Raw genomic sequence first — 18,593 nt, forward strand, 5'->3', positions numbered from 1 at the left:
TTTGAAATGCAGCCAAATGCAGTCAAATTAAGAGAGGAAAAGGCATGAACTAGTGGAACAAAATAAGGACTTATTAAGATTTATGAATTGGTCGACATGTGGGTACTGTGGGTAATTGTGCGAACTTGAATAGAAATATAATCCTAGTGCAGTTGAATAACTGCATGCGAGTTTAGATTGTATGCGTATGTACTAGCCCTGCCATTATCATCATAAAGTGTTCTAAAGGCTCTTATATACTACAGACAGAAATTGCTATCCATATTAAGAGGTCAAGACTGAAAGCTGTCAAGACTCCAATTCAGATAAAAGAGGTAATTTATCAATGATGGGGCAAAGTGCAAAAAAGAAAAGCAAGCCTCCATGTTTTCCTTTGCACTTTGCACTCTACTCACCAATAGCACCCACTGGCACAGACCCTGTGCTTCCTCCATAAATACAGAACATTGAGTTGGACAGTGCTGTATTCATGAAGAGCGGGCAGGGTTTGCACTTATTGAAATGTAGCACCCTTAGTGCTCTAGCACTTGGTTAAAGGTAAGTGACCCCCTATAGTCAGGTTTCTATAGTCAAGTGTTTAGACAATGAAGACAGGAAGCCCAGAATCAATCATATAGTCAGCTAACCCAGGGCTGTCCAACTGAGGCCTGCAACGCCCTTTCTGTGGCCTCCCCACATTCTGTGTCTGTTTACCATATGTAAAATTTAAAAGGTATCACTACAGAGATTAACTGGCCCCTGCATTGTTTAAACCTCAAATTCAGACTAATCCCCTGTATTGTTCACACCTGAGACCCAGACTGAAACTGTCCACATTGTTCACCTGTTCACACCTTATTCAAAATGCTAATGGGGCACCAGCACTGTGTCACTGTATGTAGTACATATTAGAATGATAGGGTTCCCTGTCTCCTGCTCTGTTCTGCCTTCCCTCCCTGTGTGTGCCATTCTCTGCTTGCCCAGTGCTGTTTGTGTGTGCCATTCTCTGCTTGCCCAGTGCTGCTTGTGTGTGCCATTCTCTGCTTGCCCAGTGCTGCTTGTGTGTGCCATTCTCTGCTTACTCTGCTTACTCAGTGCTGCTTGTGTGTGCCATTCTCTGCTTACTCAGTGCTGCTTGGGTGTGCCATTCTCTGCTTGTCCAGTGCTGCTTGGGTGTGCCATTCTCTGCTTGCACAGTGCTGCTTGTGTGTGCCATTCTCTACTTACTCAGTGCTGCTTATGTGTGCCATTCTCTGCTTGCCCAGTGCTGCTTGGGTGTGCCATTCTCTGCTTGCCCAGTGCTGCTTGTGTGTGCCATTCTCTGCTTGCCCAGTGCTGCTTGGGTGTGCCATTCTCTGCTTGCCCAGTGCTGCCTGTGTGTGCCATTCTCTGCTTGCCCAGTGCTGCTTGTGTGTGCCATTCTCCGCTTGCCCGAGGATGAGGCATATGGATTTAAGGGTATGTTTTAACATGAGTTAAATTTTTCACAAATGAGTGATGAGGGATTTCCCTGCAGTGAGCACCAACCATTTGGTTTTTTTGGAGTGCTACCTCCGTTAATGTGGATATGATCTTAAAAGTTCTTGTGGTAACATGGGTGTGGTTTACAGTGGGTGTGGTTTAAAAGGGGGAGTGGCCAACACTGACTTCTATTATCGGCCCTCCACCACATAGGCCAGTAAAATTTTGGCCCTCGATACCACAAAAGTTGGACAGCACTGATCTAACCAAATTCCAGCATCTGCTTAATAACACTAACATAGTGATCAAACTAAAGGACAAGGAATTCTAAAATCAGTAGGAGGCCTTGGGCCTATATACACCTTTACCAAAAAACGAATCATCCTGAGATACACCAACCCAGGGCAAGCGGTTTTTGCTTTTGGGAGCCCAGTGACCTTAGGTCAGGGGGTTTTGCCATGATAAGACAACTTGCCTCTAGTACCTCAGTTACACCATCCACTGCCTTGGAACAAAATGCTAAACTAATCTAAACATCATAAAACAAATTATGCATTAGGTCCGTTATGTTGACATGCCTGGGTTAGTTTTTTGGTGCAGTCACAATGACACCTACTTTCAAAAATGTTATGTTGCTCGGTTGCATTTGGCATATCTATTGTCCTAAGGCATTGAAAGTAATGTTAAAAGTAGAATTACCAAGCTCACCGCCATCTTGCTTGTTAGTCCCAGAACAACTCCATAAAGCATTCTGTGTGTTGCCCTCCATTTCTGTAAAATGAATTGTAGAGTGTTATGTGTGATTTTCCTAGTATCTTCATTGATGTATGTTGGGCTTCCCTCTACCACTCTACTTCCATCATCTTCATTGCTGGAAGTCCTTCCATAGGAATAACCACTCTTTAAAGGATATAATCATGTATAGGGCAGGGATTGTCTGGGCAGGCGAGGTCTGCTGAGCTTACTATATAAATCTTTCTCCAATTCAGCCACCCAGATGGAAGCTGAATCTGGCTTATCTTATTGTTTTTCCCCGGGTCATTAATTGGAGCTCACAGGCACCTAAGCAGCCCTGTCGAGTGGAGTGGCCGTGTTACCTTCCAGTGTTGGTTTGTGTATAGCTATCTTAAGATTGCCCCCTTATTCCTTGCCCTGCACAAAGATGCTTTTTGTATAGCTTTTTTATTTTATGATTATTCCCCTTTAAATGAGGACTTGAACATTTTTTGATGGGAGGAATTCAGAATCTTATGTTTTACTTGGTTATGCAAAAACAAACAATAAATAAACACAGACGCAATGAAAGGAATGCAAATCTTATTTACTGGCAGAATGCTCAGCAAAGCATTGCTGTAGGAGAGCTGCTTGCATTGAATTTTTCAATTTAGGGCAAAGTTATAATAAACCAGGAGATATAAATAAGTGATGACTATGATATACATGTATCTCTTTTTCTGTGTCTTGTAGCTGACAACTGTTTACATTTTATATTGCATGCACAATAGGAAAAAAACTGTTGTTTATTACTGGCAAGGAAAAAATAATCAAATAAAAATAACAAGATAACTTACAGTGATATAACATTATACTTAACAGGCACTACATTCACTAAGATCCTTTGGCTGAAAAACCAAAGACACTGAACGTATCAACCACACGATTTTACATGAAAGTGACTTCAAGTCACCCCAAGAAAACAAATTGCACTGACCAGCTTCTGGGTATCCTCATACTGTCGCTATGGAGAGAAGAAAATGAAGCCTCTGTCAGTAAGAGAAAATGGCCGTTGTATGACCTGTGCACTGAGAGAATATGGAATATTTTTCTTTCTTTTATTGATAAACCAGAAGAACACACAGATATATATATATACTTCTCGACCTACTATGGAGATTGTACCAGAAAGAAACTAATCAAGCATAACCAGTAAAAATGTCCAGCTTTTTCTTCGCAGTTATGCAATTGTTCTAGTGGTATAGAAAAACAAGGGAAATATTCCCAGGGAAGAAAAAACAATTGTACTGGCTTCTTAAAAGGAATTTATGTATGCACGGTAATTTAAAGTGAAATTTCCATTCTATTCCATGCCCCCTCAAAACCAGTAAAAGGCAGGGGACAAAGGAGCATACAAAGGATGGCAAAATAAACACAGAATCAACATTTACAACAAATAATTAAAATGGATAGGTATGCTTAATAATAATAATAATAAACAAATCAGGTACCAACGAATAAGAGCACAGGTCTGGTTTTACTACATGAGGGACTTCACATGCCCCCACCCCTGTATTTCTCCCGTATTGGCTAAAACCAGGGTGAGCATTTTGGCACATAAGGCCAAAAATGTAGCCTAAAAGCATAAATAAAAGCATCGGCCTACCTACCTTTTTAAATTGGAAAGATATTATTTGTCTAACAAACAAAGTCAGTAGATCTTATATGAAAAGATAGAAAAGAAAGAAATTATGAGAATATAAGATCTGTTAAAAGAGAAATACAGATGACAAGCTGAAACAATGCAGCAAAATAATGCAAGAGAGGATATTAGAGCTGCGTAGAATGCAGAAAAACACAAAAAGCAATTGGGGAAAAATCCATGCTGTTTCAGATAATCACAATCTCTCAGAAATATACCCAAAACAGACAGGCCTTAGATTTGAAAACAATTGCTGTGAAAATGTGTTTGTGATAAAAAAAATATATAAAAAGTTTGAATTAAAAAAGACTGGAATGTCTTGAATGTGTGCTTATTTATCAAAAAAGCTTGAATTGTAAAAACTTAATTGTGTAAAAAAGTGACAAAAAAAACAACTCAAATTCAGTAACATTACATTCTACAAATAATTTTCCATGAGTCTGCCAAATTTTCAATTGAAAAATAGCTTGAAATTATGTAATACAGCTTCCGTTGACTTCTTAATGAACTCACTAGCTAGTAGATAGCAATTATTTTATAATCATGTTCTTTGTGCTTGATACATTCTTAAAAAACTCAGGTTTCCAGATCTCAAATTCATGAAGCTTCAGCACTGTTGCCGTGCCAATGTGGTGTAAAAGTGGTTCCAATAAACACACACATCATTTTTTCGCTCAGGTTATTGTTCTGAAATTATTACAGTTGATACAGTCCTTGAATTGTTGCTGAAAGTATTTTGTCACCTCAGATTTTGGTTGGGAAATAAAACAGTTACAACAGAATGTCTTTTACCCCTTGGTTATAAAACAGATGAATACACTGTAAATCAATTTATATTCTAGTCTCTCTAGGCAGTAGAAGGATGTTTAGAATTCTTTAGTTTTTTAAAGAAAGGTTTCTATATTGATTTTATGCCAAAATAGCAGTCCCATAGCTGGGTACTTTGTAATACTTCAACATTAAAAAAGTTCACCCTTCAAAAAAGTTCTCAGCAATTTTTTGGCACTTATTTGTCATGTTTTTTTAAAAAAATTATTAGCTTCCTGTTCTTCCTATTTCCGACCTGCAACTGAAAATGCAGATTTGTTGTCATTATTATTGACCCAAGTAATCAACAGAACACATCAACTGTGACGCTTACATGTTACTGTCATTTTTATTTCATATATTTTTATTGAGACCCAATACTATTCATCTCCCATCCTGACTTCCAAATTGCTGGCTGGTTACTAGGATGCTCAGATTTCAAAGAAATGTAAATAGTTCAGAACCCGCAAATATAGTTTACAACGTACAGTTAGCATGCCAATGTCTACAATATACTAAAGGTTGATTAAAAACCATTAACCCTGAAAGCCTTGTAAATGTTTTATTAAATAATTTATGAATTGTACTTATTAATATGTCAACCCGCATCTATCTATCTATCTATCTTGTATTGATTATGACTTTTTAACTTCAAAGGATTCGTTTCAATGCATATTACAGTTGCATGACATGATTGTATTGGACATTTTCAGTTCATTTTAAGATAAGCTGAAAATATAAATAAATGATATAACATCCATAACATGAAGGAAAGCGTCATAGTAGTGGCAGCCTCCCTTCTGGAGCAGTCAGGTCTAGTAAAGCCTACTAATCATGCAGACTCCTGCCAGTCTGGTGTTTGTATTGCTCCTGAATACACATCAGATAAAACCATATGTACCTTATTTTGTATTTTTTGCATGTGCCCTGTGGGAATATAGGACTTTTTAATACAAGCTCACTTCTAGCTACATAATTGAATTTGCAACAGTTACATTACACAAATTTAAGAAAATAGTTTTATTTTTTATATAAATATAATATCACACTGTATATATATATATATCATGGGATAGTTAATCACTTCTCAGAAAAGCTCAGTAAACACAGTCAGAATAATTGTTATAGTTTCTGATGAATCTGGTCAAAATCGGCTCTAGATTTTGATTCCTAGTTCATGCTGCCAGAAACCCATATACTATATACAGTATATATATATATATATATATATATACAGTATATATATATATATATATATATATATATATATATATATATATATATATATATATATATAATACTTCTTATTTTCATCTGCCAGAAAAATGAACTGACTGCCACACATTGATCCAGTCCTTGTGTTAACTGCTAAAAGATTTGATCTGGGTCTATAATTTTTGAAACATTGCATAATTGGGAGTCCGTGCATCTGATTTCCATATATCTTTCACCACAGCCAGAGGGACATGCCCCGGTTCCAAAGGCAGCCAATAAGAACATTTTTTTATATTTGTATCATATCAACTGTTGATGCATGCTGTGAAAGATATGATACAAATGCCCCATAGAGGCTAAACTGTATTTAGATGGAGAGCAAGCGGGGTTAACCCCCTTTGACTCTTGACTGGTGTTTAGGGCAATCCCCCTTTGATATTTGATTTAAACAAAAATGGGAGGGATTACCTGGGTTTAAATTCTGTGTGGAACATGCTGTTGATAGAGACACCTATGACTAAGTGCCAGAGGGTACGAAATGCGTAAGGTGGGCCATGTGGGGTCAGTATGTATCTAACTTTTAAATATGAACTTTAATAAATAAATTATTTTTACTAAATACAAGCCTTCGGACATATATCTTTTGATATAAAAACATTTCTATAACTTTTGACCCAAGATGTGTGTGTGGTCAAACTGCCTCAATGTAGGACGTTATGGTGGCCTTGGGCTGCTGCAGAAGCCAAAACATGAGCATATTCTAAGCATCACACATAAAAATGTACTCTTCAAACAATGTATTTAACACAATTCAAAAGCATGGGGGACCAAAATAATACATTTATCACTATTTGGGTACCATATCGTCTAAATCAGTTCCCCCCGTAAACATGATTTGCTCATTGTGGCTATTCAGTAACCCAACTATGGTCACACCTTCCTAGTTCATACTACGTTCCCTTTACTCTTATCTTGATCCTATTCAGTAGCTGTAATTTGGAATATAAATTGGAAAACAATTACTGCACCAATTTGTGCCTAGGACCAAGTTTTCTAGCTATATTGCAGAAAATCAGCTGTTCTAATATTCTGTATTAGTATGATCCTTACTTGTGTGGGTTTTGTTGATCTGGTAGAAGCCTGCCAGGCGACTTAATTGCCTATGCAGAGCCTACCTAAAATTATATAATGGGTATTGCCAATTAATGATTGTATTGCTGTACAGCAAGCAGTTTTTTACTAATTTGTTTTTACATGTTCCGAATGATCTGTTGGCTAGTGAACACCCTCTTTCTTTTGCAACTGTATTTTGTGTATCCTTAATCTGCTTGCTCTTTGTAGTACTGTATACCCTTTAAATATATTGATACTCACATTGGACACACACATAACTTCCAAATCTGTCCATAACACTGTGACAAGAGTATAGCATTTCTATATATAGGTATCCATTGTACGGAAACCTGTTTTCCAGAAAGCCAAATCACTAAAAAGCCATCTCCTATATACTCCAATTTATCCAAATAATCCAATTTTTTAAAAATGATTTGCTTTTTCTCTGTAATAATAAAACAGTGCCTTGTACTTGTTCCAAACTAAGATACTGTTATTTTTCATCTGTCTACACAAATGAGGAACCAAGTAATGAAGGTTTCCTTCTAAAGTCCCAATTCTATTAATTCAACAAATGACACATGGTTCACACAAGGGGAAATTCAAAAGTAACTAGAACATGTAAAGATAAATAAAGGTCCGGGACCAGATAATATTCATCTCAGGGTACTAAACGAGTTCTGTGATTGCCAAACTTAATTTTTCAGGATTCATTGAGGTCTGGCACAGTGCAGAGAGACTGGTGAATTGCTAATGTGGTGCCACTATTCAAAAAAGGGATCCTGTTCTCAGCCTAAAAACTATAGACCAGTTAGTCTGACGTCAGTGGTTTGAAAGCTTTTCGAGGGGGAATTAAGGGATAAAATAGCTGACTTCATTGCAAATCATAATACTATGAGTTTGTGCCAGCATGGTTTTATGCGTCATAGATCTTTCCAAACTCACTTAAAGGGGACCTGTCACCCAAATAAATTATTCAAAATCCTATTTTATCACATTAGTCAAGCAAAATGAACTTTAATTACACTATATAAATTATTTGAATCTTGTGTCCTTCAGTCTGGGATTTCAAAATTATAGCAAGCAGGCAGCAGCCATTTTGTGCACACTGTTTTTAAGGCAAGCCTTGTGTCATCTCAGAATCTTGTTTGTGCACCAGAATGGGGGACCTGATGTCCATCCCCATGCCCTGGCTACACAATTAAATGGTTAAGAGAACGGGGGAATGTGTGGAGAGCTGTGACATCTGGTAAGTGCTGAATGGAAAGTGAAAGTAATTGTCTGTCCCGCCTCTATGCCACTGGCATAGAGGAGGGGCAGACAACATTTGATTGACAGCGGAGATTTTTAAATGAGCTTACAGCAGCTATGAATGCTTTATTAAAAAATAGAAATTGGATTTCATGTTTAATTTGAAAAGGACTTTTATTATACAAATTTTTGTGTCTGGGTGACAGGTCCACTTTAATTTCCTTTTATGAGAAATTGAGCAGGAACCTCGACTCCGCAATGGCAGTGGATGTAATCTACTTGGACTTTGCTAAAGCATTTGATACAGTACCACACAGACGGTTAATAGCTAAATTAAAGAATATTGGTCTGGAACATATTATTTGTAATTGGATAGAGAACTGCCTAAATTTGTGGCAAATGGAACATTTTCTGAATGGACCAGTGTTGTCAGTGGAGTACCACAAGGGTTTGTACTTGGTCCTTTGCTTTTTAACTTGTTTATTAATGACCTGGAGGTGGGCATTGAAAGTACTGTTTCTATTTTAGCAGATGATACTAAATTGTGCAGAACTATAAGTTCCATGCAGGATGCTGCCACTTTGCAGAGTGATTTGACTACATTAGAAAACTGGAAAATGAGGTTCAATGTTGATAAATGCAAGGTTATGCACTTTGGCCTGAATAATATAAATGCAAGTTACACACTAAATGGCAGTGTGTTGGGGGTTCACTTAATTGAAAAACAAGTTGTCTAACTAACTGTCTGCCTAACTCAAGGCAGTGTCGTTCTGTGGATATTAAAGCACATAAAGTTCTGTCTTGCATAAAAAAGGGCATAAACACAAAGAATGGTTCCCTGGTAAGGCCTCACCTGGAGTATGCAGTGCAGTTTTGGGCTCTGGTCCTTAAAAAGGATATTAATGAGCTGTAGAGAGTGCAGAGACGTGCAACTAAACTGGTTAAGTGGATGGAAGATTTAAACTATGAGGGTAGACTTTCATGGTTGGGGTTGTTTTCTCTGGAGAAAAGACATTTGCGAGGGGACATGATTACTCTTTATAAGTGCATAGTGATTCTAAAATATAGAATAAAATAGTATATACTGTATAATTTCAGTGGGAGTGTGTGGGTATGTGTGCTGGGATTCATTTGGAGGCATTGCACTTAATGTACTTTGGTTATTTTTCAACCCAACTTAATTATATAATTAAACCTTTTTGGAAGCAAAACCAGCCTATTGGGTTTATTTAATGTTTACATGATTTTCTAGTAGACTTAAGATCCAATTGATGGCAAGCTCCATTATCCGGGGGACCCCAGGTCCCGAGCATTCTTTGGTTATAAAAATAGAGAAGGACTGGATGCTGATAGATGTAATTTCACAACAGCTGGAGTTTCCTGCTCTTGATGTCAAAGTCTCTTATGTGCCTTTAGTATAAAAGATTTATAGGTATGGAATATTATATTCAGATTGCTTCTCTGCCTTCCATTCAAAGTTTGTTAAATCTAGATTATATGTCAGAAAACCTATTGTCCTGTATAACTATTATCATTTTAATCTATGATCTCTTGACCTGCTGTTTCTAATTTAATAATTTAATTTTTACAGTTCTGATTTTTTTTTTTTTTTTTACCTTTTTTCCCTTCATTATATTACATTATTAATTCTTCACTCTGGCTCTCGCTAGATTTCTCTATTTGTATTCCTCCTCCCTTTCCTCTCTCCCCTTGTCTCTGGTTCTGTGGGCTTTGCTGAGCTGATTGTTTCACTTGGCTCCATACTGGTGGAATTCTGGCTCCGTTCCCTAGTGTTCATTACTCCCCAGGGATTTTTGAAATGGCGTGCTGCACCAGAAACCTTATGAGAAACAGATGTCCCTCCGTCTGTCCCTTGGGGCTTTGTCTCTCTTGAAGGACTGGTGCCACTGAGACCCCTGCCATGGAAAAAAATGAGGTTAGAAAAAAGTAGGCAAATGAACATTTTAGGAAAAGAGAGGGGAAAAAAGAGTACATTAAAAGGACAGGGAGAAGCAATGCTAGATAGACAATGTGACTGCTAACCTACTGAACTGCCATCTTCATCCTATTTTTTCTACCTAATCGCACGGACAGCAGTTAAAACTGCTATTAATAGAAACAAATGAATTTCCTTCTATGTAACCACTCTCATAAGTTGCCCAGCACTGTCATGCTCTGTTTAACCTGGATACAGGCATACTGTTCATTACCATGCCTGGATGGCAGCATATTATAAGCATTATTCATTCTACAGTATGACGGTGCATCCAGGCCAATTTGTCAGTTGATGTTTAGCAGACTGTGGAACTGTATTTGAGGCATCATAATCATACATAATCACATGCAGTTTTCCCAACTCTGCATTTTCTGCTCACAGGGGTACCTAGGATTTCTTTGCACCTTTGAAATGTTGTTTCTTGTCCTGCACATGACAGGATTTTTAGTATTTAATTGAGCTGTATATGAACTGTACGAATATGGAAAATATTACTAAGAATAAGTGTTTTGTGACATATTTGAGTTCCGTTTTTACAAAATGATTCATGTTTTTTTTCATTGAATATTAAATGACTTAATGCTGCTTCTCTGAAAATATGGCAGGCCGTTCCATAGCAATTACATTTTTTTTAACCAGCTGGGACATTTAACTTGTGACTCAAGCTCAAAGACGCTTGTACGCTTTATTTGGAAGACACAGCTAGTTGCATCTGCCTTTATATAGGTAATTATAAATTATAAGGTAATTATAAAAGTTTATAAAGGCAAATGCTTCCGTGTAAATAATTTGGGTCTTCTCTGAATATTTGAATTTAACGAGATGGCTCTCTTTAAAATGAACTATTAGAAAGGTGTAGAAGACAGAATTCGAAAGCAATTTGCAACAAGACCTATTTTTTTTAATGATTTAAATTTTTTTTTGTGTTGCATTGCTCTTGTTTCCAGGGATTAATTACTTAGCAACCATGGAGCAGTTTTGAAATGTTGCTTCAATGGTCAGAACCAGGAATGTGCGCTGAGAACAGAAAGAAAAAATATTGCTTTCAGTGCATTTACAAATAACCTAAAAGTATTAAAAACATTTAGATAATGTATATTGGAAAGTTGCTTAGAATGAGTAGTGGTGCCAGGTGCACACTGTCAACCCAAAGGTAGATTATCATTCTATATACCTGTACAGGTATAGGATCCAGAAACCCGTTATCCAGAAAGCTCCGAATTACGGAATGGCTGTCTTCCATAGACTCCATTATAATGAAATAATCCACTTTTTTAACATTATTTCCTTTTGCTCTGTAATAATAAATCAGTACTGCTTGATTCAAACTAAGATATAGTTAATCCTATCAGGTTTATTTAATTTTCTAGTAGACTTAAGGTATGAAGATCCAAATTACAGAAACCCCAGAGCATTCTGGATAACAGGTCCCATACCTGTATATCTGTACACCTATGCACTCAGCAGCACTCTGAAAAAATGTACAAAGAGTTGAATTATTTGTGTTAGAAACAGGCAATGTTTGGAGCTTATCCCAGCTCTTTGTCAAGCTAATGTATGATACAACAACAACCACTACATGTCATAGGTGCCTGAATAAAGGACGATATCTAAGGATAGAAAAGAGAAGTGATTTTAAGGATTCTGATTCTGTGCAGCCAGGCACAATGATTTAGTCGAATCCGAATCCTGCTGAAAAAGGCTGAATACCAAACTGCATCCTGGATTTGGTGCATCCCTAGTAGTGATGTGCAGGCTGACCTCACACTCCTCTTCGCGGGTGCTGGGTGGGTTGAGCTCCTCTCCTGCTCTCCCCACACGCCAAGTTGCAGTGCCGGCTTCCGACTTTCGGGTTCTTTTATAGACGTTGCACCGGCTTAACCCGCCCTTTTTTTTACATCATCGGCCAGTTGGCAAGGGTCTATAAAAGGAAGCCAGTAGGTGGGTGCGAGCTGGCGCGGGCGGAGGGTAGGTGGGCTATCTTCTGGTGGGTGCAGGTCAGGAAAAACCCAACCCGCACATCACTAATCCCTAGTAATGACAAACTAGCATTCTACCATTTTTTATTACCACTAGAGGCCACCCCGTTGTGGACTATTGCTTATCTCCTTTCAGAATGCAGATGTAGCTGTTCTGTTGCACAAACCAACCACTGGTCATGCTGTCCCAAAGCTACTACTAATGTGTTACTGTCAGAATGATAAAAATATAATGCTTTCTAGGAATGCAGCAAAATCATAAAAACAGAACATATCTGTGTAGAAACACACGGGACACATTTTCTTTGTTAAATATTATTTACTCAGTAAGGTTATGAGCAGATGCCTCCTAAATCTTTAACTGTAACTTTCATAGCTCTTTCTTTTTCATCTTCAGCCGACCACGCAGTAAGAATAGATGGGAACCCACACTGCTGCTACTTTAACTTCAGCCCAAAGATAATGTTCACCAAGGTGGTAAAAGCACAACTCTGGGTATACTTGCGGCCAATTCAGCATACCTCCACTGTGTACCTTCAGATCCTACGACTTAAGCCTGTGACTGAAGAAGGGAGTAAACATATCCGTATCCGCTCCCTCAAGATTGACCTCCACTCCCGTTCAGGCCACTGGCAGAGCATTGACTTCAAACATGTACTGCAGAACTGGTTCAAGCAGCCACATAACAACTGGGGCATTGAGATTAATGCCTTCGACCCCAATGGAAATGACCTGGCTGTTACCTCTCTAGGACCAGGGGCGGAGGGACTGGTGGGTGCTTAGATCTTCTAAAATGCATGTCTTTATTAGTAGTTAGCTGTTGAAAACATTTTTAAAACAGATGCATTACTTGTTATAACTGGATGTGTGTATATATTAGCACAAAAAAATCCAATGAAAATATAATATGTATTCCCCAAACAGTGCACATGTCCTGAGCCATCAGCATGTTAAGTGGTTAATGAAAGACCCTTGATAGGAGCCACAAAGTCATTCTTGTCACAACTGGTTTAATAAAAATTAGATTTTTCTTTTTTTTATAAGAATGCCACTTTAAATACAAGTGTATATTAATACAAAAACAATATTGCATTATTTAGCTAATTTGTTTGATCAAGGATATTTCCAGATGGATTTTCCCTAAAACGAGCCCTGATCATGAAGAGTTAAGACTGTGAGGTAGAGAGCGTTCTTAGGGTCCAAAAACAGTGAGGTTGTCATGAACCTCCCCCCCTGCCGCGTTAGGAAAAATAGGATGCAGTTAAGTTGCAGCCCAAATGACAATTTGGGGAGATTCCATTTGGTATGAATAGCCTTTTTTGCTCCAGATAGGCCCTTAGAACAGCAGATGACTGTTCCAATTAATGCTCTCTTTTTACCTTTTAACAAGTCTTGTTTGTTGCTGAACTGATCCAGATTGCTGTAGAGCAAACAGAAAGTTACAAGCACACACCGAAAGCACTTGTAACTTCCATTAAGAGTGGCTTGCCCCTAAAAGGTGCTTACTTTGTTTATGAAAGTACCTGAGTGAAGAAATCATCTGATATATCTACAATGGAAGAAATCTCTCCATAGCTGCAGTGAATATTCCATTCTATTGGGGTCAAGGAAATTAATTTCTGTGCCCTTGCCTTGTGTCCCACCAGGCACAGGCTACTCATTGTGTAGAAATTATTACATTGACTCTCTAATGAAATAACTGTCCTTTAGACACAATGAGGATCCAACATTTTAACAGGACATAAGTTACACACACGTTTCATCCAGGTCAACTAATTGTATATATTGTGTATATTATATGGTCACAAATATTAATATAATGTCCCCTAATTATTGTACCTGCTACTTTTAAACTGTTATGCACTGCTGTGTGTCAAGTTCAACTCTTCAAAGTATGACTTGGCCCTGCTGATCTGGAGGAAGGCAAAGGCCCATTGCTCTTGCCAAATACAACCCTTTGCTTTTTATACTTTTTAATTTATCAAGTCCTTGTAGCCATGGAGACTGTAGCATAATGACCCACCAGGCAGTGTATGCTTTCACAATGAAGAACCCTATGCTATTCATAATTATATCAATATATTCATCTCAAATATAAAGTTGTATGTCCTTGACCATCTTTAATCTTGTGCCTCTTTTCTGTACAGCACCCCTTTATGGAGCTCCGTGTTATGGAAAACAATAAAAGATCACGGAGGAACTTGGGACTTGATTGTGACGAACATTCCACAGAATCCCGTTGTTGTCGTTACCCTCTTACGGTAGACTTCGAAGCCTTTGGCTGGGACTGGATTATTGCCCCCAAACGCTACAAAGCCAACTACTGTTCTGGCCAGTGTGAATACATGTTCATGCAGAAGTATCCGCACACTCACCTTGTGCAACAAGCCAACCCAAGGGGCTCTGCTGGGCCGTGCTGTACCCCTACCAAAATGTCCCCCATAAACATGCTGTACTTTAACGACAAGCAACAGATCATTTATGGCAAAATTCCTGGTATGGTTGTTGACCGATGTGGCTGCTCTTAAGATGCTGAACGCTTCCCACTCTCCCTCAAATCCTCTTTCTCTCAAGGGTACAAACAGACCAAAATTCGGGACTGGGGATAGTGGAGTATAAGCCTTCAATGTCCCATTCCCCTTACAGGTTAAGATAAAGACTTATCACTTTTTGCATTTCATTTCAAGCTTATAGTTCAGCTCTTGCCCCTTGCAATAATTTGTGTTATCAAACTGTTACTTATAGCACCCAGAGAGCTGGGTCCCTAAACACCTAAATATCACAAGCAAAAGATTAAACAGCATCTCACACCAGGGTGTGCCATATTGCACTATAAATCACAGGCCAGCCTTTTGTAATCCAATTTATTGTGCAAATCATCTGTATGGTGTAAAGAGAACTGGAATAAGCTTGGAAGATTTTTGTTCATTTTAATCATTTTAAAGACATTTCTAGTCCAAAAGCAGCATTAAACAGCTGTCAGATACAAAAGAGCCAAAAGTGTCAGATGTTTTGTACTCGACAGCTGTTTATTTTACAGTGCCCAAAACATTGTACATAAACCATGTAGTGATGTAGTGCTCTCAATATGTCACACTCTGGTCCAGTTGGTTGCATTCATTCACTTGCACTTGTGCACTTCACCACTCACGCTATTTCTAATGGCTTTTTGCTCAATATTCACTGGAGTTTCCTTCCCTTAATCCATGCTCCTCGCCCCTCTGACGGGACAGCAGAAGAACATCAGGAATATTTTGGGAAGACATTGGATGTATCTTGTGCTTTGTGCAATAAACAAAATGAAACACAAACAATGAACACAATAAAAAGCCTATTACGTCTCACTATGGGTTTTATAACATAATGCCTTTCTGCTCTGACAGTGTAAGGGCTACCAACATATCCCAGGCAGTACATACTTATGTAGCTCAATTAGAGATAAAATAACAAATACAAGATGGGGTTCCCTGGGCTGGTTCTAGACTGGGAAAAATATGGTGGTTTCTCTGGCAAGGCATTCCCTAGTAAAGGTAGAAATTACATATAAAAACTGAGTATAGTAACCAGTAGTTCTGTATCAGAGGTGTTTATTATCCATCTGTTGTTGAAATGCAGTTTCCAATATCTGAATTCTGGTGGGGGGCCACACTTTCGGTTTTATAGATTTCTTAAAAAGAAACTGTCGCTATCATAAAAGGTCCATTACAATGTAGAGGAGGTTTAATAAATCTGTTTCCGAAATAGCCTTTATTATTTTTTTCTTACAATTGTTTATATATATATATATATATATATATATATATATATATATTTTAAGAATTTATTAGTGGGTTCCTCAACCTATTTCCAATTTTAGCCAACACACTCATGATGTGAGTTGCTTAAAGATATCATCTGCTGTAACATGCTCATTTTAGCAACATGCAGTGCAACATGCAACATATAGTGCTACATGCAACATACAGTGCAACATAGAGTGCTACATGTAACATACAGTGCAACATGCAACATACAGTGCTACCTGCAACATACAGTGCAACATGAAACATATAGTGCTACATGCAACATACAGTGCTACATGCAACATAGAGTGCAACATACAGTGCTACATGCAACAAACATTGCAACATATAGTGATGCATGCAACATACAGTGCAAAATAGAGTGCTACATGTAACATACAGTGCAACATAAAGTGCTACTTGCAACATACAGTGCAACATAGAGTGCTACATGTAACATACAATGCAACATGCAACATACGGTGATACATGCAACATACAGTGCAACATTCAACATACAGTGCTAAATGCAACATATAGTGCTACATGCAACATACAGTGCAACATAGAGTGCTACATGCAACATACAGTGCAACATAGAGTGCTACATGTAACATACAGTGCAACATATAGTGCTATATGCAACATACAGTGCAACATAGAGTGCTACATGTAACATACAGTGCAACATATAGTGCTATATGCAACATACAGTGCAACATAGAGTGCTACATGCAACATACATTGCTACATGCAGCTAACCATGCAACATACAGTGCTACATGCAGCATACAGTGAACATGTTACATTTTCTGCAGTAGGAAAGGAGGTTGAATAAGCACACATGTTAACCAAAATCTAAGAAAAAATAATAAACCCTATTCATATATATAAAGGAATTACTAAGCATGTACTACACTAGCCTTGGAAATCTGATTTCTGATGCTAGCCCTGGGGAATGGATTCTATGAAACAGTCTGCACATTCTACTGCAAAGATTTCATCCTGCTCAAACCCTGAAAGCTCATTATAATTTTAATAATGGGGTGCAGCGAGCAAGAAAGAACAATTAGGCAAATCTTTTATACACATGGTATTGCAGCTTCTCAGGGATTGGGTTAATGCCAGGTCTGAGTAAAGTTCATTTAAACTTATATTATTTTCATAGAACTGGGTATTTGTCATAAAGTATGAAAACCATAAATATCTTATAAATCTCTTTTTGCTGTCAAAAACAGTACAGTAATGTGCTGATCGTTTGGAATGATCCCAGACTTCATTTGTTTCAGTTTGATCAGTCTTTAACAGATCTTTATCTCCCCCGCCCTTCCTTGCACAATGCTCTTTGTAAGAATGCAGCATGACGTAAGAATTAATTCTGGGAAGAGAAAGTAAGTCACATTACAAAAAAATCTCACTTTTAGGCCTATTTTTATTTAGTGAGGTTTTGCAATTAGAAAAGAAAAAATGCCCAAACGTGCCTGTTCTACCCTGAAATCACCACGCAGACGCACAGCACTTGAGTACTCCTCTCAGGCAAATCCCAACAGTTTCATAGTGATTGGTTGATTGCCAACAAACTAGTTGTAGGGTGTGCATTTGTCCTGTGTCTGTTCATAAGAGGTGAGTTGATGTTCTGTTTATATTATAGGGCAATAAGAGAAACTCCATCCAGTCATGTTCATGGCCACCTGACACTGGTGTATCATAGTCTGTTGGGCACAATGTTATATATTTTGTGAGCTCTCCCTCTGTGATACATTAATTTTTCTAATGCAAACAGCTTCTTTTATCTTTGTTCCGGCTACTGTAAAACACACAAGGATATTATTACTCTGAGAGATCATCCCATTGCCACCTTTTAAGGAGATTAAAAAAACTGAAGCTATATTTCGTTCGGAAACTTTTATATAAATATTTATTGTTCCAAGATATTCTGTATTCACACAAGAGAATGAATATGATATGCCTTTAACAGGGGAAATGATTATAAAAACTAATTTTAGTATTTTGTAGGAATGACTAAAAGGAGCATAGTTCTAACCAGTAAATTCAAAACCCTTGATTGCCTGTTTAAAAACATGCAGTGAGACGTGATCCTTTTATTGAATATTACCTGGGAATTCTGTTGATCATAATTTACCCCTACAAGGCTCACGCTAAAGTACATGTTGCTCTGTAAAGCTTCTTAAATGATTCCTAAAGTGTATATCCCCTAAACAGCATATTGAGCAGGAGCAGTAGATGTTCATCTGTTCAATCAGTTTCAATGTGTTCATCTCCTTTCACTAATAATACTATTATATCTTATCAACTGCATAGTGAAATCATTGTAAACAATTAAGGAGAAGATGTCATTTATGGTAGATTGAGCAAAATAATTTTAATCATGTAAGTAGTAGGAATTACTTTTGGGACATAGTTCTATAGTTAAGAAAGATGACACGGGTCCGCCATTTCAGATCATTCCAAATTAAGCGCCCTGGCACCAGAGGATTTTCCTTTAGTGATGAAATAATGCTAAAAATAATCTCTTTTGTCTGGCATGGGCGCCATTTGCACTACAGAAGATCTTTGGAAGAGTGGAAGAATAG

The 18,593-nt window shown here is 37.8% G+C and overlaps 1 protein-coding gene across 2 annotated transcripts in view; it reads left to right on the plus strand.

Annotated features, from left to right (window-relative positions):
- gdf11.1.L (growth differentiation factor 11, gene 1 L homeolog) overlaps positions 1-15,561 on the plus strand; it is a 73,535-nt gene extending 57,974 nt beyond the window's left edge. For both annotated transcript variants that reach the window (XM_018247411.2, XM_018247410.2), the window contains exons 2-3: positions 12,615-12,988; positions 14,365-15,561. In XM_018247411.2, the coding sequence (XP_018102900.1) occupies positions 12,615-12,988; positions 14,365-14,745 (755 nt within the window). In that variant the 3' untranslated portion in view covers positions 14,746-15,561. The remainder of the gene's footprint in view (positions 1-12,614; positions 12,989-14,364) is intronic.
- Positions 15,562-18,593: the final 3,032 nt, after the last annotated feature.

The sequence above is a fragment of the Xenopus laevis genome, chromosome 2L (genome assembly GCF_017654675.1).
Source record: "Xenopus laevis strain J_2021 chromosome 2L, Xenopus_laevis_v10.1, whole genome shotgun sequence".
NCBI classification, from domain to species: domain Eukaryota; kingdom Metazoa; phylum Chordata; class Amphibia; order Anura; family Pipidae; genus Xenopus; species Xenopus laevis.